This window comes from Platalea leucorodia, assembly GCF_965183815.1.
Source record: "Platalea leucorodia genome assembly, chromosome: 8".
NCBI lineage: Eukaryota > Metazoa > Chordata > Aves > Pelecaniformes > Threskiornithidae > Platalea > Platalea leucorodia.
Genome location: NC_138830.1, coordinates 55,092,016 through 55,114,094, shown reverse-complemented (window position 1 = coordinate 55,114,094; position 22,079 = coordinate 55,092,016). Strand labels below are relative to the sequence as shown.

General features: G+C 50.5%; 1 protein-coding gene across 1 annotated transcript in view; it reads left to right on the top strand.

The window, feature by feature from the left end:
* Positions 1 to 9,987, top strand: part of SLC7A5 (solute carrier family 7 member 5) — a 40,701-nt gene extending 30,714 nt beyond the window's left edge. The window contains exons 8-10 of the mRNA XM_082320587.1: positions 303 to 452; positions 1,611 to 1,788; positions 3,681 to 9,987. Of these exons, the coding sequence (XP_082176713.1) occupies positions 303 to 452; positions 1,611 to 1,788; positions 3,681 to 3,736 (384 nt within the window). The 3' untranslated portion in view covers positions 3,737 to 9,987. The remainder of the gene's footprint in view (positions 1 to 302; positions 453 to 1,610; positions 1,789 to 3,680) is intronic.
* Positions 9,988 to 22,079: the final 12,092 nt, after the last annotated feature.

The following is a 22,079-nucleotide window of genomic DNA, read 5'->3' as shown; positions in this document are numbered from 1 at the left end:
GGGTCGGGAGTAGGATCCCATCGGAGTGGTTGGAGCGGGGCCACTTGGGCACCATCTCCAGACACAGCCATTTCTGCATGCACCTACAGGAGAGGATAGACCCTTCTCATCATGTCCTCATATTCCACTTCTGGTTTGAAATTGCTCCAGGCACCTATTGAAAATAGCTTAAATAAGTAAAAAATAATCAACCTGATTCTTTCCTGGCAGATAGTTCTTCTAAAATACCTGTATTTAGTGTTGTTACATACGTGGTTTTGCCTACTCCCTTTGCTAATGGCTTTTTTTTTTTCTGGATGCAGTGCATCATGACCCTGCTCTATGCCTTCTCCAACAACATTTTCTCAGTCATCAACTTCTTCAGCTTCTTCAACTGGCTGTGCGTGGCTCTGGCCATCATCGGCATGATGTGGCTGCGTTACAAGAAGCCAGAGCTGGAAAGGCCCATCAAGGTGAGAACAGCGTGGTAATTGCGTGGTGGGACCCCCTGAGTCCCGTCCCAGCATCAGGGAAGGTTCAGCAAGGACGGCTGCTTGTCCTGTACAGAAGAGGGACAGGGATTGCAAGCGTGCAGCGGAAACGTTGTGTTGTAGCTAACGCAGGTGTCCCTGCTGCAGGGAAATCCGACGAATGCGAATGGGTGCAGGAGGACGAAGAGCTGCCGTGGCCGTGGGGACATGGGAGTGAAGGAGGCTCCGGGCGTCAGGGATGCGGGGTGTTCTGGTGGGGTAGCCCAGTGGGACTAACGTATTCCCCAGGAAAAATTACAGGCTGTGGCTCTCCGTGAAACACTCTGTACCATCATGGAATTCACTTAAAATAGTTTTTTAATAAAGCAGACAAACCCACGCCTGCAGAGATGAGAACTTTGTTCTCTTTGTCCTTGGCCAGCTTGGCAGCAAGTACCGTGTCCCATCTGGGCGGAGGCCAAGATCATGTCAGCCACAAGCATGTCTGCCTTCCTTAAAGGCATGTTTCTCAGTCATCCCCCAGCACACTCGGGTCTCTGCCAGGCAACAGGCAGCCAGAGAGAAACAAACTCACAGACCTGTACCAGTGCCTCCCCAAAGTAACCCTTTGCGGGGCGTTTCCTTCGTTTTTTGGTTTTTCTTCTAAAAGCTGGGCTGCTCTCAGCGGGTGCCCGGCTCGGAGCAGTGTAGCCGAGCCCCCTGCGCAGCTGCCGTGAAGATGCTACGGCTTGTGCCGTGGCTGCTGCTGAATTTGATGCTGTTGGTACAGGTGCTGTTTATAAGGGATCGTTCAAGTCTGGAACTGGGGTCAAAAAAGGGTGCTGAGAAAGGCTCTTGGCAAGCCGCGTCTCTGCCCTTTGTTGTGCTGGTTTAAATGTACGTGTTAGGTGTTAGCCTACGTCTGTTTTCTTCAGGATTGATGAAGAGCACTGCCTACGTCGAGACCTTCCCCATGGCAGTTCAAGGTCATGGTCCCCTTGTTCAGAGCCCTGGGACAGACAGGAGCACCGTCCACGCTGGGGTCCATGGTGGAACATGAACTCCTTCCCTCCCCGGGCTGTACAGCTAGATAAACTCACTGGGGAGTGTACCCTCTTCCCCTGATACAACTTCTAACCTGTTCTTTGGGTCCTTGTGCAGGTGAACATCTGCCTGCCCATTTTCTTCACCCTGGCCTGCTTGTTTCTCATTGCCGTTTCCTTCTGGATGACGCCGAAGGAATGTGCGATTGGCTTTGCAATCATCTCCAGTGGGATCCCTGTTTACTTCTTCGGGGTCTGGTGGCAAAACAAGCCCAAGTGGGTTCTCCAAGGCATCTGTAAGTATTCCCAGTGAAGAGCGAGGGTGCGGCCTTGGCTTTTGCTCCAAAAATAGCAGCTTCCCAGTGAGCATGCTACAGCTAGTAGCACTGCCTCTCCTTCCTGTAGCAGAGGCTTCCAGTGTCTCGGCTCTGATCAATTCTTCTTTAATGGTCACAAGTTTTAACTTGATGATTACCTGATTTACCAAGCGCCCAATACGCACCCTGACTTGCGATAATTGCAAAGTTTGGGCCAAATACCATGGTTTGTGGTTTGTTTTTTTTTTTTTGTTTAATCTTGGCAAACCGGTTGTTGTTATGCAGTGGAGCGTAATTCGCTGAGCGCATTGCTGCCTTTCTTCTGCCTCCTGTAAAAGCCCAGGGTCAAGCCTTCTGTCAGCCGAGAATCCCTCTCTAGTGGTGTAGGAAGGGAAGAGAAGTAACAGCGTAACAGGCTGAGCACAGTCGGCCTCAATTTGACTGCTGAAAATTCGGAATTAGTCCCAATCCATCGCTTAGCCAGCGCTAACGTTTCTGATCCAGTCAAAGCTCTCCTTGGCATCAAAATGCGGCAGCAGAGCAGAGGGAGGGGAGAAGCCCCTGGATGTTTTCTCTTACGAGGTTTATTTTTCAGGTGTGTCTGTATAAGGTTTTCCAACAGCTGACACTACACCACGGAGTGTTTTGAGGGGATGGGGAGGCTGTGCTTGGCACACGTAGCCTCTGTCTGACCAACTGAATCAAGAAAGTCAATCCGTGTTGTCCAAGGAACTAAACTTTACCATCTGCCTCCCAGCTCGCATACAACAGGCTGACCTAGAAAAGCAGACAAGTAGCAATGCCCAGCCTTAGCTGGATGCTTTTTATGAAGAAGAAAAAGGCTTTTAACAGTGCTCAGCACTTGTTATTCTTTTTTCCCCCCCATCTCTCTCTCTCTCCCACACTCACTTTTTTTATCCTGAGTATTAGGCTCAGTTCCTGGAAAAGCCATTTTTGCAGTGCCTGGGTGGCAAATTACCATATTAATTGTTTTCCACCACCAAAGGCTTGTAAGGAGAATATAGAAAATACTCTGGGAACACAGAATGATAATCCTGCAAATGTCCAGTTAGAAACATATGAACTTTAAAGACATGTATATTCATATATTGCAGATAATTTGATCACCTCCAACTGATCCGAGTTTGACTTTGTGCGTAGTTAGAATCAGCCTTAGCTTTACCTGGCAAGACTAGCTTGTGATCTCCAAACACAGAGTGAAGCAGCAGAAAGCACAGGTGTGCTTGGATACCGGCCACCAAAACCGATGGGTGGAAAAATAAAGTTCTTCCAGTTTAGCACCTTTCCTGAGCCAGCTTGCACCCGAAATGCTTCCTTTGCTCTTCACCCGCTCTCTGCAAGGCAGGGGACGCTGCCTTGTGTTCGGTAGGCTGAGTGGTTTGGTCCTGGGTACTCGAGCCTTTAAAGAAGCTGAGTGCACATACAGCCGAGGTTTTCAAAATTGGAAGTAAAAGCATCGGCTCATATTTTCTATGCCCGTTCCTGCTATTGTGTCTGACTCAGTTTTGGCTGCTGGCAGTTCTGGCATCCAAATGTAGTTACCGTATCACCACGCGATTAGAAACCGGTGCCAAGAGGTACCGGGGCCTCTCTCGGGGCCGTACAGCATCCCTGCTGCGGGAGCCAAGCTCCCAGTGTCGCATGTTTAAGTTCTGGGCGTGCGTAGAGAGTAGCCCGTGGCTCGTTTGCTTTCAAGTCTTAAATTGTATTTGGAGTAATCTTGCTCAGAGCCACGGTGGGGAGGCAAATGGGTCAGCCCTTTTGAGGCAGAGTATCATGAACCGAGACCAAGATACGTGTTGGGCCCCTGCGTGTGATCTCTGAGCCGTGCTTTGCTTTCTTCCCCGTAGTCTCCGCAACAGTCCTCTGCCAGAAACTGATGGAAGTGGTTCCGCAAGAATCATAAGCGGGAAAAGCAGAGACATTCAGCTCGAGGAAACGCACAATATTATTTTAAGACGACACAAGGAGAAAACGCTTCTGATCCCTCGTAAACGAAACCTAGGCACTGGAGCACCCCGTCGGAGCTGCTTCGTGTCTGACACCATGCCCCCGGCTCTGCCTTGCCTCCTCCAGCCCCTCCGTCGCCACCCGTTAGCCTGGCAGATGAGCAACCCTGCGATGAGAAGTTCTTGGTACGAACGTGGGCCAGGAGGAGGAATTCCTGCCGACAGCTTCAAAGGCGCCCTGCCTGTCCGGCAGCAGCGCGTCCCATCAGCCTCTGTGTGTGTGTGTGTGTGTGTGTGTGTGATACCGAGGGCTGTACGTCCGTTCTGTCTAGGCTTACTTGGTTTGGGTCTGGGATCCCCCGGACGACGGCGGATCCGCTCACGAGCCCGGTTTGAGTGTTGCCAGCTGTGTGAACGTGCCTGGGGCTGGGGCTGGGACTGTCGCAGAGCCGCAGGGTGGTCCTGAGCCTGGCCCACCTGCCTTACCTGGGCAAGGGCGGGTGGCTGGGAAGCAAAGGTTGGCTGATGTCGGCTCACACACTCACACACACAAACTCACACCAAAATACATGCTGCTGGACGCTTTGGACTCCGTCCGCTGGCAGTGACTTAGGTGAGACAAGGCAGAGCAGAATTAGTGTCAGAGAAATGATGTGGGGAGGCCTCGTCTGACTTTCACTGCGTTTCTGATGAGCACTCGGGGTCCCCTGCCACCGCCTGGCTTTTAACTCTCAGATCCAAGCCATCTCCCTGCTATTGAGCCAGTCCTTCGGGATGCTCTTCACCAGAATGCCCATCCCTGGCCCTGTGAATTAGCACTGGGGCAGGTGCAGGCCTGAGGATGGAGTTCCTCCGGATAAACCCAGGGAATTGCAATTAGCAGGCGGCCAAGTCCTTGTCTGGTTCACCCCATGTTTTTCTGTAGACAGGCTGTCATCCAGCATGGGATGAGCAACAGCATGCTCTCCACGTGGCCCCGTTTGTTGCCCTCGGTGTGATTCATGTTTGCCCCTAACGCATTTGCAAAGAGAAAATAAGGGTGGGACTCCCTTGGCTCGTTCCCTGGGGCCGGTCTGTGCGTTGCCCGTCACCGCGCCCTTCGTTAGGCTGCGTCTCTTTCTAGAACGTGCAGCGGAGATGGGACCAATGGGTCTGGGGGTGTAGAAAGGGGCAGATGTCCCCGGATGGCTGGAGCCTGGCTTTAAGCTCGGTCTGCTGTAGATGGTCTGTTTTGCTCTAGGAAGCAGGGACTGCGGGCCTGTTCCTCCTTCGTGCAAAACTGCAGCATCAGGTCTGGCTTGGTGAGATGCCCCCACCAACATCCTCCCGTTCCGGGAGCCGTCTTTGAGCATTAACCACGATCCACGTGTGAAATCTTGTTTTGCTGTTGTGAGTGGTGCAGTCCCATCCCCTGAGCACACCCAAAATTCCTCTAGTTCCCAAGTAATCAAAACTGTCCTCTTAGGAGCATGTTGCTTTATTTAGTCAGAAGCATCACCTTTTCAGCAAAACTGCATTCTTGAACAATGTGCTCATCGTGCCTCTGCGCTCAAGGTGATAGTTGGAAATCAAAAGCATCTTTTTCCCACAAGGGAGCTGCTTCAGTCTCTGTTACGGATCTTCGTTGTGCTTGTGCTTTGTGCAAATGGGTTGTTGAACTACTTTTCCTCCTCGATATTTTTGTAAACTAAGCTGTTTGGAAGCCGGGATCCTCCAAGAGCTAATGCTTTCTACTGGATTCTCCTCTTAGCCTAGAGTTATGTTGGATGAAGAGGCATTAAGGACACCAATGGTACTAGCTCATGCTTTGTCCTAAGAAGTTCTTTAGCAAAAAAAGAGTGTGTGTGATAGCAGGTGGCAGCTTCTGTTCAAGTGCGTGTGACAGTGACCGTGGCTATGTCAGCGAGCGTCTCCGTGCAGCTCTTTGTTCTTGCTTCGCCAACCATGCGTCTTTGCTTTGAGGCAGTGCAGGAGGAATAGGTGAGACAATCATCGCGCTGAAAACCTTTGCCGTCAGGTTGCCTATTCCATGGCAGAGATGCCCACGCCAGCTCAGGTACCGCTTTACACGTGTTCGTGTCGAGCTCTCCTGAACCTAAGTTAGCCTGGGGAGAGTTGCAGCTGGTTTGGGTACATCTACAGTGCAGAACCCAAAGTCACGGCCAGTGCCTGGCTGTTCAGGGACCTATGTGCAATGAATCGGAGCATCTCAGATCCAGGGCCTGTGGAGATGCATTTGCATAAATAAGGTCGTGAACCATAAAACCTGAACTCAATTTTTGGAATCCTCTTCCAGCTGAAGGCTGAGATGTTTTGGCAGGGTAGTGATGGGAAATTGCAGCTTATGCTGGACCTGTTTCATCGAGAGAGAACCTCAGTCTGTCACCTACCACTTGGTCTGCAGTTTTTTGGCTGTAATGGTCTCAGGGCTGGTTTCCCGCAGGGCCTGGGTTCAACGTCGGGGCTCTCAGTGCTAATATGTAGCAGCAGAATTACTTGTGATGCAAAGGAAAGGGATTCTAGCTCTCGGCCACCTCAATCCAACGTAAATTAGCACTCGGGTCTAAGCCACAGAGAGCTCGGAGATAGGTCCAGATCTCCCAAAGGCGGGGGGGGTTGCTTGGTTTGGATGCATCTTTAAATGACTTTCATCAGTGATGAAGACCCATCACTACACAACATCCTCTTGGTGAACCTTTCACACTGGTTTTAAAGAGGAGATGTCACACGGAGAAATATTTTTTTTTATTAATTAACTGATCTTAATTAAATCCTTAACTCGCTTGCTTGCTCTTGATGAATTTACATGATTCTTCACTGGCTGCTAAAGATCTTTCTCGTGTACTAACCTGCTGGCTCTGGCATTGATAGCGTGTGTTTCGTGGTGATCTCGCCAGCCTCTCCACGGCAATAGAGGTATAGGGAGAAACTGAACCAGGTACCAGCACAGAATGACCAAAATGTCGAATTTGGTCAGCCACAGCTCACATCTCAAAGTTTACCTTTCAAAAACCTGATTTCTTTTATCCGTGACTTCTTGACCCCCATAGTTCCCCTCCACCAGAGCTTGGTGACATGGCTGTAAGACGTCGGGTTATTTTTTCCTGGAGGTTAGGGAGATAATGAGTAAGGGGGTAAAACCAAATTGCATTTTATAAAGAAAACGCAACTAAAGTAATTTTCACTCCAGTGGAGGGAACTGCTGTTAGCAGCATCTGCTGTCCAGCGCCACAGCTCGTAACTCAGATCAGCAGCCAGGGGTGTCTGCTGCCCTCGGGGGCTTGCCCTCTTCAGCTGGGTTTCGGTATGGAAAAAGAGAGACTACATCCCTGTGAAAGACCTCCTTGCTCCTTGTTTTTCCTCAAATGTGGAATGTCATGTGTCATGGGGGGCGAGGGGAGCAGCAGAGACTTCACAGAAAGTTTCTCATCGTTCCCAGCACTGGATATGGGATTTTTCTGTGTCTCTGGTTGCTTGTGCTCTTTTGAGCCCGTGATCAGTCACGCCTGTTGCAGTCCGCCACGGGAGATAAACCCTTCCCACAAAGGACACACACAGCCACGGTGACCAGGAGTTTGCTTTCCTAAAGAGTAGCTACAGTCAAACGAGGTACCGCGTGAATCTATTTCACGTGCCAGTATTCTGCAGATACAGACGGAGTGGTCGCGTCGGTGGAATCATAGAATCGTTGAGGTTGGAAAAGACCTTTAAGGTTGTCGAGTCCAGCTGTGGAGCCGTGGCTGCCTGTTTCTGCAAGTGATGGCTGTGCCGCAGTAGTCTCTTGGTCCTTGTACTAAACCCCCGTTCAACTATCGCTCTTCTTAGCTTGTTTTGAAGCCTTTGGGCTCCCAGGCAGTCAGTCGGTAGGGGTGTTCACGGAGCAGCGTCCCGCGGGGATTGCTAAAGAGTAGGGCAGGGGTGGGCAGGAGCCGGCGGCCAGGCGCTTCCTTACCCCTTGGGTTCCTCTTTCTAAATGAGAAACCTTCCCAACCGAGAGGGGAACCAGCCCTGCTCAACCCTGCAACATGCTCCCGGCCAAAAACGGGGGGGATTTAAGTCATCCTAGGTGGATTTTTATTTTTTTCTTTTTTTTTCTTTTTTTTTTTTTTAAAACTTCCTGCAGTATTTGCAGTGTTTTCCATCTCAGATACCGTGTTCTGGTAAACAAGCTTTTGTTTTTAATAGCACCCTCTGTGGATACTAAGTTCAAAGGGACTCTGTCACTGTTGAACCAACTTTAAAGACCCTTCAACTGGACTGAAACTCCTAAGAAGCGGCTTTGTTGTTCTCCGAGCCCGCTCCCTGCGGGCGGCTCAGGCGGGGGAATAAATTGGGCTCCACCGTGGGCTCCTCCGCTGTGGGTCTGCCCCGAGAGCGGAGCCCTCGAGGGGTAGCAGCGTTGCAGCCGAGCTCTTCCCCGCAGCCGCGACTTCCCAGCCACGGAGAGATGGTTGCAGTGGCAGAGTCTTGGTCCAGCTGCGGGGAATCGCGGGGAAGGTTTTCTCTCAGTCTGGGAAGGTACCCGTGCCGTCAGCTGAGGCTACAGTGTTCTCGGGCTTTAATAAAAAATAAGTAAAACTAAAAAAAAAAAAGGAGGAAACAGCCAAATGTTGTCATTATGCAACACTGGCTGTTTGGGGCTGTTCTTGTGGGACGCCAGCTTTTCCATCAACTGCTTGCGCAACTCCGTTTTTAGTGACATCAAAGGGGAAGGTGCCGGTGGCCGTGGAGAAAGGGCTGGAACAAAGCTTCCTGCTGGAGCTTGGGAAAGGGCAGCCCAGAGGCGAGACGGCTCCGGTTCCCCCCCGGGGCTCGTGCTGAGGTCTGCTGGCCGGCGCCGTAACCTCGGCGGAGCCCCACGGACTGAATCGCAGCCTTGTGCCGGCCCTGGGAGCCCGGCGAGCGTCTCCGGCTGCGCGACGGGCCGGCGCGGCTGGAGCTGGCGGCGCTTGGCTGCCGAGCAGGGAGCGCGGCAGCCGGCTCCCTGCGGCGATGGGCATCGGCTCCCGCGCCTCCGCTGGGGACCCTGCCCGTGCCAGGGCATCCCGCGAGACCTCGGCTTTGAGGGATGCTCAAGGGGCTCTTCGTTTCTGGTGGCTTCTTGAGGAGTTAGAGCCCGCCAGCCCTGCGCTGGTTTTGCCCGTACTTGAGAAGTTTCTTCCCAGTTTACACAGTTCAAACTGGAACTTGCAGCTGGGGTGGGGGGGTGCGTGTGTGCGGGACGCTGCTGGGAGTCAAAGCTAAGTGCTGTTCAGCTGCACGTAGGAAATGTGGCTTGGATTAGGTCGCCCCTAAGGAACTCATTTCCAGAGGATTATTTCTTTTCTTTTAGCCCGCTGTTCCTTGCGTGAGAAGGGGTGTTGCTTCCTCCAGCTGTTGAAGTGTTAACGAGAAAAAAGAGATATTTTTTTAAATATTGAATTCATTTTTAAATGGCCTAAAAGAGACTTTATACCTACACCTAAATTATTCCCGTTGGGTGAGGTTGATCTCGGCGCAGGGGCTCCGCAAGCGCTCGGATGCTCTCCCCGCTCCCGGCCAGCGGGACGTGGCGGGGTCCGGCTGCGGCTCCTGCGCTGGGATGAGTTTCACACACAGGGGAAAAAAAAAATCCTGATTTGTTCAGAGGACAGGGTGAGGTCCGTGTCCCACCTAAACCCCTGCAAAGGAAGAATTTTAAGTGGTACCCGGACCTTGTGCTGGCCCACAGAACAAAAGGAGGGTGAATTTCACTTCTAGTGAATAATCTGACTTTTCAGAGATAAAGTTCATGTTTTTCTTGGGTTTTGTTAAAAACACAGAAAAAAAGGATCTTAACACACAGAAGAAAATCTAGATCTGGTTTAGAATTTTGTTATATTTGGTTGCTTTAAAAATATTTTACTAATTTAAATGTTGCTGTAGATGACATTCTATTTATTTTAAGGGGTAAATATCTTTTAGTCTTAATACTTCCACAGTAAGCGCTGTCTATTTACAATGTTTGTGTTCCTGTCAACACAGCTATTCCACGACTGACCGAGTGCTGGTCAGCCAGTAGTAACTTAATCAAATTGCCTTGTAAAACAAGATGTCTCCTGCAATGTATTTTTTTGAATATTTCTTGATTCTTTTATGTCTGTGGTTAACAAATCTGTTAAATGTTTGGGTTGTTCTATGTTTTGGGTTGTTTTGTTTTGTTTTTTTAACAAAGAAAGCTGAATCACAACTCTCTTGTTGCTGGTCTTTGCCTCTAAAGCTTTTATTTTGCAAAAGGTTGCCTTGTTTCTCCCACATCGGCCAGCGCCTGAGCCCTGGGTTTCCAAGCGTTCCTCTTGCAGACGGGTCTAGGAGCGTAGCCTAGCAATGACAGCATCCATTCCTCTATCACCATCCTCCTTTTTGAAATTCTAGTTACCATTTCTGGTTTTGCATGCGTTAAAACTAAGGGAATGGGAAAGCGGGTGAGCTTTGGGCAAGAGGAGCAGATGACACGGCCTGATTCCCAGGGCGTATCTGCATGGGTGTATGACAGAGATGCTGCTGGTAAAAGCTTGCAGCCAAAAAAACTGTCTTAAGGTAGGTAATGTCTTAAGGCAGGAAGGTATCATCAGACTTTATATGGGGAAAGCGATCCTCTGCTGCAATCCCTCTTCCCCGTGTCCCTCCGCGCTGGAGAGATGCTCTGTCCGCAGGAGCCCTGCCCAGAGGGAGGGGAGGGGGTGCTCAGGAGCACAGAAGGGGGAGGTGTGAGGGTTGCTTGAAGATTTGCACTTTTGGGTGTGCAGGTGGCAGAGCTCAAAAGTTTTCCTTCCTAAAAAAGAAGATGGTGCTGAGACTGTTCTGTTGCCACATCAACAAGTGGCGTCAACAGATGGGCGTCCAAGAGGAAGACATGGGCATGAAATGCTAATGGAGCTTAGGAAGGCTGCAAAGAAACCCCAGCAGTAAAGGGAGACGTCAGTGATGCCTACATAGGCTGAATAGATGTTCTACACAAATTTCATCCAGAATTTTAGGTGCCACAGTCAACCAGTGTCTTGAAGAATGAGAGGATTCACAAAACAGGCAATTCTTGATTTACTCTCAAGCACTGTGGCTGTTTCAGAAAGTCACACTGGAAGAGGGAATCTGCAATGTTATATGCTCAAGGCCAACATCCTTGTAAGACCAAACCCAGCTACCACAGTAACATTTAACTTTTTAAATATATACAAAAAAAAGGAAGAAGTTAAGAGGTGCAGAAATGAGAATGCAGTTGCTACAGGGATAATGTGTGCGACAAGGGGCACCGAGGCTCTCCAATATGGCATTAGAGACTCTTAGCAGAGGAATTAGGCTAATCTAAGAACAACATCTCTCAAAGCCAGCATGGCTAAACAGCAGAATAGCCTGTGCCATTAGCGATTTAAAAGAGATCATTCAAAAAGTGACAGTTGCGGCCAAAGAAGGAAAGCAGAGCAAACTCTGGCAATTTAAATATAAAACCTCAATAAGACAAGTCAACAGGACGTTCACGAGCGGGACGCTGATGGCACAAGGAGGAGCAGGGCTGTGACGCCCGCGGGAAGCCTGCCAGAGACGCAGCGGGCCCCGTGCTGTGCTGCAAAGCGCTTGAACAGACAGATAAGGCAGTAGCACAGAAACAAAATGAGTTATTTGCATCCGTGTTTGCTACAGGCTTGCTTGGAGAAGTTCCCGTGCTGGAGCCTTTCTTCACAAGGAATTGCTGGCAGATAAAGCGTGGTGTTTCAGAGCAAAGCTCCAGCTGTGGGATTCAGAGGCCTTCAAGAGGTGCAAAGGTCCCAGATCAGATTAAGTGCTACCAGCAGGCGTGTGCGAGCCGCTGCACAACACGGCGGTGACGCCCCTGCTATGGGAGGTGGCAAACGGGATGCCGGTACAGGTAAAGGGTCCAGGAGTAGCCCAGGCTGGTTGCAAGAAGCTGTTGGAGAGGGTACAGTGAGCAGAGAGATGGAGAAAAGCATCCTGGGGAGAAACATGCAGCTTTCGTATAGCGAGGTCAGTCCTCAGCAGGCCACCAAGCTTCCAGTGCCTTGTATCCTTGGGTCGTCAGCAGGCTCAGGTCTCACTGAGCTTCCCACGGCGTTTGGAAGAAGGAATTAATCTTGGTAGTAACTGGGAGAGAGAAAACACTGGTAAAAGTGGTTAATAAAGGAGGGAGGTGGCCTGCAGAGCTTGCCTGTGGATGTTCCCTTGCCTCAGGCCAGTTCAGCACACACAATCTGGAAAAGGAGATGGACAGGGCTGACAAAGTCTGGAGAACGAGCATTTTGCAGGCTCATCAAACACAAAGTTGATTGCACAAGGGATCTCCTGACGGGGCAGTAAAACTGCAGATGCAAAGAGCGTTAGGAAGTGAGAATGAAAAAGAAAAACCGCAGTGCTGCTGCGTAACGTCACTCCACGTGCCTGTCCCCGGCGCTGAGCTGGTCCCGTCCCCGCGCCGGGGCTGGGGGCTGCGGCAGGGGGAGCGGGAGGGGAACTGGTCTTGCTGTCGCAGGAGCGCGGGCGAGCGCTCAGGCAAACGGCCCGGAACCAGGGTAGGAAGGGTTTTTTCGTACACAGCAGCGTTAATCGTGCGCTCGGTGTCGGGGGATGTTGTTGAGACAACTTTTACGGGTGCATAAAAGTTCAAAAAGAGCTCAGATAAAAGGGTTTGTTATTAACTGCACCAGCCCTAGCGCAGCCGCAGCCTCGAGGAGCGTTGTCTTTCCGAGTCTGAGGCTGGAAGGACAAACCTGGGAAGGGATCAGACCTCATGTTTCATACGAGTTTTCTCCAAAAGATCACTACTGATGGCCGCTGGAGAAGTGGTCCTTTGGCCATGTGTTGACTCTTGGCTCCCCCCCAGTTGTCCTCTCCTTGGGTGCCACTGCAGCAGCCATGCCTTCATCTCCGGAGGATGAACATAGCTCCATCAACGGTGGCAAGGGAAGCTCCATGATGGTAGAGAAAGCCTCACGCTGGGCTTTGCCCGGGATGGACTCACTGCACGGGAGCCACACGTGGACCCAGCGTGGTCCCCAGGCAGCACCGAGCTGTCTAGACGCATCTCCGCACCTTCGGTCTTGTGGCTGCTGGTCTTTTGTCCCGACGGCTGGCGGTGGCAGTGGTGACGGGAGGGGGCAGGCGTGGGAACGCAGCCCTCCTGGGGGCCACGCAGGCAGCGAGATGGAGGTTTTTCCTCCCTCGAACCAAAACCATGACATTTTTCCTCCCCAAACCCAGGAGCGCCGGGGTGTTTGAGTGGCACGGAGAGAGGCACGGGGGTCTGCCCCCAAAGAAGGGTGAGCCCTTGAAGCAGCAGGTAGAAATGCCTCTGCAAACTGGAGGCAAGCCCAGCAAAAAGCAATAAAACACTCAAATCTGAAGATTTGTGCAAAAGATGAAAGGCACTAAATATGTTTGGATTGGGAAAAAGCCACTAAGGGTGGGGCGTGACATGGGCTGGGAACGGCTTCAAGGCTGCAAACGTAAATGAAAGCAAGGAGCTGACGAGGAATTGTGGATCGAACTAATAAAGGGATCCTCTGCGGCAGATAAATTAATACACCAAAACCGAGATACAGGTCTGAGGCAATTTAATAAAAGGAGAATTGATGTTGACAAACTTCCTTGCAGCAAAATACACCTGACAACAAAATTGTCCCTGTAACATTGAAGCAATGGAAGTTCTGCTTGGAAGTCGTTTTTTTTTTAAAAAAAGGAGTTGTTAACATTTCACCTGTTGTACAAAAGCCATGAAATAAAGGCGTCTTGTCAGAACATGCCAGTCTGTCCTGGTTTTGCTGGAGACCTATTTAAGGTGTCAGAGCTCAGCAGCACAGGATTTATAGAAGAGTGGGTGTTGTAGATCTTTTTAACAAAAATATGCCTCCAACCCCCTGATTACCAGACCTCAAAATATAACAGAGGGTTTTCTTACAGATACCTGGAAGTTTTCCCCCCCCTGCATATTTACTGGATATGCAAGTTCTCTGCCTGGCTCAGACTGCCAACCCCAACGGACGGCACAGGAGATGACGGTGCTGTCGGAGGGACCTGGAAATCTGGGCTCTCCTCCAGCCACCCACCACCGTGCCTGGCCGTGCCTCAGTTTCCCCAGCTGTGAACGATCGTGCTCACCTGCCGAGAACAGGTGAAAAGCGCTGCCTGAATCAGGTGGGGCAATAACTGCTGCAAATTCCCCTGGTCTTCAAGCTGCACGATGAGAAAGATAAATCCACATTTGAATCCCTACATAGAATTAGAGACCAGGGAAGTAAGAAATGACAATTCCTCTTGCCTGAGCCTCTCCTTCCTAATTTAACTAACTTGTCCTTCAGACGCTGCCCTTCTGGGGCCACCGTGCAACGCACCTCGTGTTCGCGGGAAGAGCTCTGCCAGCACCCTGTCCCCAAAAGTTGGCTTGAAGTCAAGGTCTGCTGGAGCAGAAAATGTACCTGTTGCCTCAGTCTTGTGAAACAGGTGCCTTGGGGAGCTCGTCCCCGGGTCTGGGTTAGCTCAAAGCCCTTTCAGCACAAGCCAGTTACCCACCATGTGCACCAGGAGCTGTGGCAGCGGCGTTGGCCGGCAAAGAGCCGAGCGGCAGCCCAGTTTGGATGGAGCTGGCAAGGCGCTGAGCAGGGGAAGGATGCCAGGGTGAAGGACAGTGCCTGAGACAACGGAAACAGGCAAGATGACAGATTATGTAAGAAAAATAAATCTTTTTCTTTGGTATTAAGAGCGCTTTTCAACACCTCCCTTTGGAACTGATTCCCTGCCTCCCCTTTGCAGCCAGGGCAATAAGCACTGAAATGATCCAGCTCGAGGATCCTATCCTGCTCGCCCAGCTTCTCTGCACGGGTTGTCATCACTTGTCACTGTGTCCTTCAGAGCTAGACCGCATCGCGGGGACATGCCCGGGTTACAAAGCAGCCTCGGTGGGTAGGGGTGCATTTGTCCATGGCTGCCTCCAAGCAGACCGGTAAAAGGTCTTTAGATGTGCTCCATTTCTGCATCGTGCCAGGCTCTTTGCACAATTCAAAGCAAGCTTTGGGCAGGGTATCATCAAAGACCTCTCCAGACTTCTGAAAATGAGGTACTGTCTGTAACGGCATCAAGTTATGAATCCCATAGCCTCCAGAGCAGTCAACAGTATTATCCCAAAAATGAGTAATAAAAATAAAAAGCACAGAGCTTTGTGCACGCTAAGTGCCATAAGCCAATTCTAAAGATGTGGCAATATGCCTGTACAAACCCTAAAAGCGTAACGACACGGTGGGAACACGAGTGTATTCTCCTCTTTGGACCAGTTTTCTGGCTGCTTTGGTCAACGTCTCCCGGAGCCTGGCTCCGGGTTTCAGTGAGGTCATTTCTGCTCTAACTTGCCTGGGAAAAGCAGGGGCTCCCCCCTCTCCCCACGCAGCTCCTCGCCTTGGGTAACCGCTGCGTGCTGCAAGGGCGGGACAGCTCGTCCCTCTTAGCCTCTGGCTTTGCAGAGCTCATAAATCAGGTCCGGGCATCTCAGGTATTCGGGAGGTTTTGCGGTCTAACGAGCCGCACGGAGGTGCCGGTGCCTGTTATATCGGAGAGCTGCGTTGCTGCAAAGCCACCAGATCAGTTAAAAGGAAAAAAACCCAATGTCTGGAGGGGATGTGCTACCTCTGCCAGTAGAAGGGCGGGTGGTGAAGCTCTGGCTCAGCCGATAGGGACTAAAGCCCTGCAAGTCTCCTGTGATAAAGGATTTGCAGAACACATTTGGGCTTGCAAGGACTTGAAATGAGGTTGCTGCTGGCCCTGGCTTTCATGAAACAAAAGTCAGCAGACCAATTGCACATAGATAATAAAAACAACAGTACATGTTATCTTTCTACGTCAAGTCTCGAGAAAATCAAGCTCAACAGTTTGGGGTTGTATCAACAGCAGTTGGGGAAGCGGTTGTGTGGCCACAGGGAGATCCGGGCAGCCAAAGACATGCAAGGAGCTCGGTCTGCAGACATTCCTGCAAGGACCGAAAAGGATGCCCAGACTTGGCAGCCCACCCTGCCCTGCCCCTCCGCCAGGCACTGGCAGCCGTGAGAGCTGCCTGCAAGTCACCGGGACGGGGCCACTGCTGGGGGAGAGCTGGCTGGACCGAGGAAAAGGCCACTGTATGCCACAGGGACCCCAAGGAAACATGCTTTGGTGACCGTAAGCTGCCAACATACTGGACGTTACCGCCTTTTCACTGTTTCGCTCTTTCTTGCATGTTTGAAGTCACCCGGTTGTTTGGATCTTTAAAGGATTTTCCAGCTGTCCTGATGAACTTGCAGGGCTGGGAATGCTCACGCCAGGCTGAGCTCCCTGCTGTTCACTACAGGCTCCTAACGCTGCTGAAGCCGCCGGTCCATCCGTCTGCGGCGTTGCTCCTGCTAAATGGTATTTACCCATTTGCCAACATTGTGTTTGCATTAGGAGAAAAAAAAAAAAAAAAAAAATCCGGGTTGACAAAGTTGCTTGAAATAGTCTTTTCAAAGAGGCGTTGGCTTTCCACAATGTAAAGAGTTTAAGCTCTCACATGACGCGCTGGGTTGTGCAATTCCTGCAGAAATCAGCGTTGGCTCTGGACAGCGGGGTCACAGGGGGGGAGCAGGAGCCTGAGGGAGCAGCCAAACTCCGGCCTGGGCTGATGAGCTGCTAATTGGGCAGTGCTTCCTCAGGTAGAGAAAATAATTGCTTCAAAATCCAAATGCCAGTTCCTAGAAGCAAGCCATTTAAAGCCACAATAATCCCAGTGTAGATCAGACCCTCTGAGTAACCAAAAATTACTTTTGCTGGTCACATTTTTTCTTTAGAAGGAACATTGGGGATGGAAAAATCCTTTTGTTATTTGTTCATCTTTGTTTTCTTTATATATCTCCAATATTTTCTAGAAAAAGCCAGAAGCCTGGTATTACCTAGTCAGAAAGCCTGCAAGTCGCAAACGTCTCTGGCTTTTTTTTAGTTTCCATCAATACTTTAAATTAAAATATAGAAAACTTAAGCAAAAATAATCTGTCTTTTTTTCTAGTACCCCATGGAGCTTCTGAGCTCCATGCTCAGGTGCTATCACTGCTGAGCAAAGGTTAAACACCTTTTGCCTGTCTTTCTTATTCATTAAACCAAATTTGAGAGAACCTCCTGCACCCAAGTGAAACAAGATAAACCCAAAAATCTTGCAAAATATTCTCTACGGGATTTTCTTCTCACTATGTGGGCCTAGTACCATCTGGATTTCTTCCCTGCCCTCAGCACAGAAAAATAAGCCTGCAAAACCACTTTTACACCCGCCTAATTCTGGGCCTTGGGCTTGCAGCCCCTTCAGTGTCTGACGCAAGACCCTACCAAGGGTCATCGCATCAGGAGAAACCAGCAGGACCCATTTCGCAGCCTGAGGGGTGGGAAAGTGCCCGCAGAGGCACAGCTCTGCTCCGTCTTCCCCCAAAACCGTGGGCCCCGCTTTCTTCCTCGCTCCTTTTTGCAAAAAGGAGCCTTATACTCAACCCAGGGCAGAGCTGTAACGGCGTCTCAGAAGTGGGCTGGTTTGCTACAGAACAAGATCCCCAGCAGAAAGACAATTTACTGCAACCATCAGTGTTTTAACCATCTTCTTGTTGTGGCCTGTTCTCGCCTGTGCGCTGGGATAAAGGCTTCAGCCTGAGAGCTTTTGGATGCTGAAGCCAGCTCTGTTGATTCATGCAGGGGGTTAGGCGGGGAAGGATGCTTTCATTTGATTTTCCTTGCCCTTATTAAATGAATTCCAGCCTTTCTGTGGAGCTGCACACCCTGCTTTGTGCGCCACGGTCTCCCAGGCACCAGTCCTGGTCCTGGTGCAAATCACGGTGGGGCGAGTGCTGCGTTGGGTGTTTCGGGGTGGTTGGCTCCAAGCACCGATGCGAGTGCTGCGAGCGTTGACCCGCTGCATCCTCACCCCCAAAACCCAGCCGGGACGGGGAGCTGCAACTGGCAACCCACAGCGGCTGCGTGTTCAAACCTTCTTGGGCCCTGTGTTGGAAAGAAACCACAGACATGGGGGAAACTCCTCTCCCACCCATCTCTGAGAAAATAGCACGGAGATGAAAGGACAAAAATTAATCTCAAGGCTGGTTAACTCCAGCCAGGTGTGACAGAAACAGGGCTTGGGAAGAGATGGGGAATTGGAGACAAAGAGGAAAATTGACCTGGCATGAAAAAGGGATCTTTGCATTAGATCAAAGAGCAAAAGGCACGTCAGGAGGAGCTTCCCTGCTGGGTACGTGGTTTGGAGCTGGCACTCCTCCCCTCTACAAATAACCCCAAAGGGGTGGGAGGAGGAATTGGGCCACAACCTTTCAGTTTGGACTGCAGCACCTTGGAAAGTGAAGGGCTCTGGATACCGCTGCTCAAAGGCGCACCCAAACTCCCTGCACCGTTTGGGTGAAGCTCCCCGTGGTTTTAGACCGATGGAGTTACCACCTGGAGCTAAAGGGTTTTCCCCAACTGGGTTTGGTGAGGTTCCCCTCGTGGCCTCAGGCGCAGGCAGTGCTCGGCTCGCTGCCTCTCCCCAACAAATAACCACTGGCTTGTTCAAACCCCACTGGCCTCCAGGTGCAGTGGATAAAGGTGAGGGATTTGGGAGGAATGAGGAACCCCAGCACCAGCCCATGCCTGCCTCCAACTGAGCCCTTTGCCAGGCAAGTCTGTGCCTGGGGAGAGCCGCCAGCCTCTCCCGGTAGCTGCTCTGCAGTTCAGAGCATCGCCAGATCACTTTGCCACCTATTCGTCTGATACGTACCGATTCCCACTGATAAAAAGCTGTCGTACGGCTCGTGTGAGCTAACGGCTCTCTGCAGAAGAAATGACCTTCCTGGCAGACCTCTCTGCTGGATGTCCCACGCCAGCGGTGTGGTACAGAAGGACTCATTGCCCTGTGGGGGCTGCACAGCATCTTTATTTCATGGTGTCTTGAAATACCAGTACTCTTTTTAGTGGACTGGCGCCACAAGTGAGCAGGAGGAGCCTGTCCATGAAGGCAGCAGAGGGGAATGGGCGGCTTCTGCAGCTGGCATTGCGCAAATACATCCCCCGTGTCCTGCTCTCCCTCCTGGCGCCTGTCCTGGTCTCTCACGTTGTACCTGGAGAGCAGGGAAGAGAGATTATTTTAAATCAGAGCTGGCCCTTTGCATGGGAGCGTAATTCCCGCTGGCTGGTGTGCGGACAGCCTGGGCAAGAGGAACAGCATCAGAATGGGCATCCCGCAGCCCACCGGACCCAGGCACCCGGCCACCATCCCGCTCCCTCCCTTGTGCGGCTGGGTTGCTTCTCACCTCGGTGCCGTGATGTGACAGTTTATCTTGTGGGAAAGCGTGAGCTGGCCTGAGTGTCAACAGCCACCATAGAAACCCAGTTTACGCTCCCGATCCTTGCCAGACAGCACTGCAGAGCAAGCAGCAGATATCAGAGTAAATATTGGTTTTGAAATGGGACCTAATGGGACCTCATTCCCATCATCTGCTTCATCAGCAGAACGGATCATGTGTGGTGTGTCAGATGATTGTTTTTCACGTGGTTATCTTAATAATAAAGCTGCACTTTCCATTCAAACTGCACAGAAAAAAGCCCGCCGTGACATATCACCAAGATCTGGTTTTTGCTTTCTTGGGTGACTCTTTCTTTTCTAGTAAGAGAAATGACATCACAGGTCAGGAAACCAAGATGGTTATTTCCGAGAGAAAACAGTACACGTTACAGTGATAGAAAAACTGTAATGGAGATTATTTTCACTGGGAGGGCAGCTTGAGATTAAAATTAAACCTTTTCTTTAAAAAATGAGTCAGTGATAGATAGATATGGGACAATCACCTATTACATCATGTCTGTAAAAACGCCCTGAAACATGTTCAGAAGTGGATGTGATGTCATCTTTTAAAAACCAAATCATGCTAACTGCTGGTGTATGAATCCATCCAAACAGCCAATGCAGGAGAACAGTATTGTGATAAGGTGGTGGGCTTCGTAGATGACCCATGGTGTTCTGCTGGAAGGAAAACAGAAAGTTTTATCTACATTTCATGGTCCCTAAATTGCCAACCATCCCTAGAGGGTCCGCTGAGTTTTGGGGGGTTCACAGGGAAGAGCGAGAAAGAGGCGACTGGATATAATTGCAACCACGGAGCACGCATCTGCCCTGTCTCCTGCTCCATGCATGGGTTTTCATACCCACCGCAACCAGCACGATCACACCAAAGCACAGACCCCACTACAGCAGCTCCTTCTCCTAAAGGCTAAGGCTTTAGGAGAACATTTCTGCTCATGAGAGTGGTTAATATACCCAAGCGTACCTTTTTAAGCCATTGAGAATGAACAAATATTTTCTTTTCTTTTGCAAAACCACAAGGAATCTTGCCAGGGTCATCACTTCCTGAGGGTAAATGTTTAGCATGATAAGGGATGTATGGAGCTGTCTGTACCGAGGGGCTAACAAAACCCGACTGAACTGGAGGAGGAGAACATACCAAATCCCTCCACAGTGCATTGCTCAGACTGGTAAAGCCTTGTCAAATCAAGGTGACAGCAGCAGGTACGGCAGTAAGTAGATAATCTGATCCCAAGAGCTGTCACAGCACTACCAGGAAAAGCAAATGCCAATCAGTTGTGGAAAAATCTACTCACCCATCAGGCTGGGGTGAGTGGCTTTCTGTGAAGATAAAACAGAATTAATTTCATCAATGTCACTGTTATCAGGGCTGAGGTAGGTAAAAATCCAACACTAAGGGTCAGTCCCTGTCCTTTACCTCCTCAGCTGTAAACAATTGTAAAAGTTGGGCACGGGAGAACAGTGAGAAATGACCCACGTCCACTCTTGCCACAAGGCAGGTCGGCTCGCTCCAACCATCTTTGGCCAACATTGGCCTCACAGGGTCTTAAACACGTCTTTGGAAATTTCACAGCCACCCCAGACAGTGTCTTCTCATGTCTACGAGCCTGGCAGTCCGTAAGTTTTCTCTAATGTCTAAATTAAACCTTTCTCTGCTAATATATAAGGCAGCCTCCTCACCCTACCTGCCATGAGATTACTACAAGGTCTCCCCCCTGGAGAGCAAGCGGGGTGAACCACCCAGACCAGGCAGACGGGCTCCCTTACGAACTGACGGAGGAAAACTGGGGCTTGAGAGCACCTGAATGAGGGCACTGTATCTACCCGGGTGGCTGCAACAAAAGTCAGGCAAGATACTAAACCCTGTTCTGCCACAGCCTGCCTTTGTATTACTGGGGATATCATTCGCCCCCAGTATTCCTTCTCCATTTAAGTGAAACACTCCTCTAAAATATTCTGAGATCCTGTGATGAAGGGGTTTGCAATGGGAACTGAGTGTTGGCTAGGTGTTAATAGAGCACTAATTATTTTTAAGTGAACTTGCATCTGCCTACTGAGGGAAAACAGGACCGATAACCGTATGCAGCGGCCAGTCCTCTGCATCCAAGAGAAAGCAGCACCTGCAAACCCACTGCACGCTCCGGCTCTGGAGACGGTGTATCGCAATAACCAAGCGTGGGCTGTTCGGGCACCTCACGGCAGAATAAGTCTCCCTGCGTGAAACGAATGTGATTGGACTTGTTCTTAGGCAAGCAAAAACATCGGATTACTACTGAGTCCCCGCTGGAACCACTTTCTCTATCACCTAGCTCCTGAGGATTTAAGAAGAGGGAGGCAGTACCTGAATCAGTGAAAGCTGGAGAAACTGAAATACAGAGGATTTCTTCACCTAAACAACCTCTGTTCACTTGAGTACATAGTGCTGCTTTTCTCCTCGCATCCTGAAGCCTGGCCCTGGGCTTGGTTATCCGTTTCGCACTAGCAAGAGCTCTGCACCTCCGCAGATGATGCAACGTCTCAGCAATTCTTGCACCATGGTGCGGTGGGAGCCGGCGCAGGGCCCTTCTCTGCAGAGGAGCTGACATCTGGTGGGACACAAAAGCCATTACAAGTCTTACTACATCCCAGCCTGGGTTGCATCAGACTCAGAATTTGAATAATGGGGAAAAAAACGGTTGTGTACGTAAGAACCGGGGATTTTAAGGTATTTTTGGCTGCTTTGCTCTTACGAGCAACATGACCTTTCCTGTCCAGAACTCACTTCTCACCCCAGGCTTTCTGGGATTTGCTTTTATTCACTTCTTTCCTACCCACTTCACCCAATTATTTGTACTTCTCCTTCGAAGGACAAAGTGGATTCAAAGATACCTGGGGTGCTGTGAATGGGGCTGGGCCCCAAATTGCGCACCTGGACCCGATCTCTCTACAAAACCCTGCCGCCA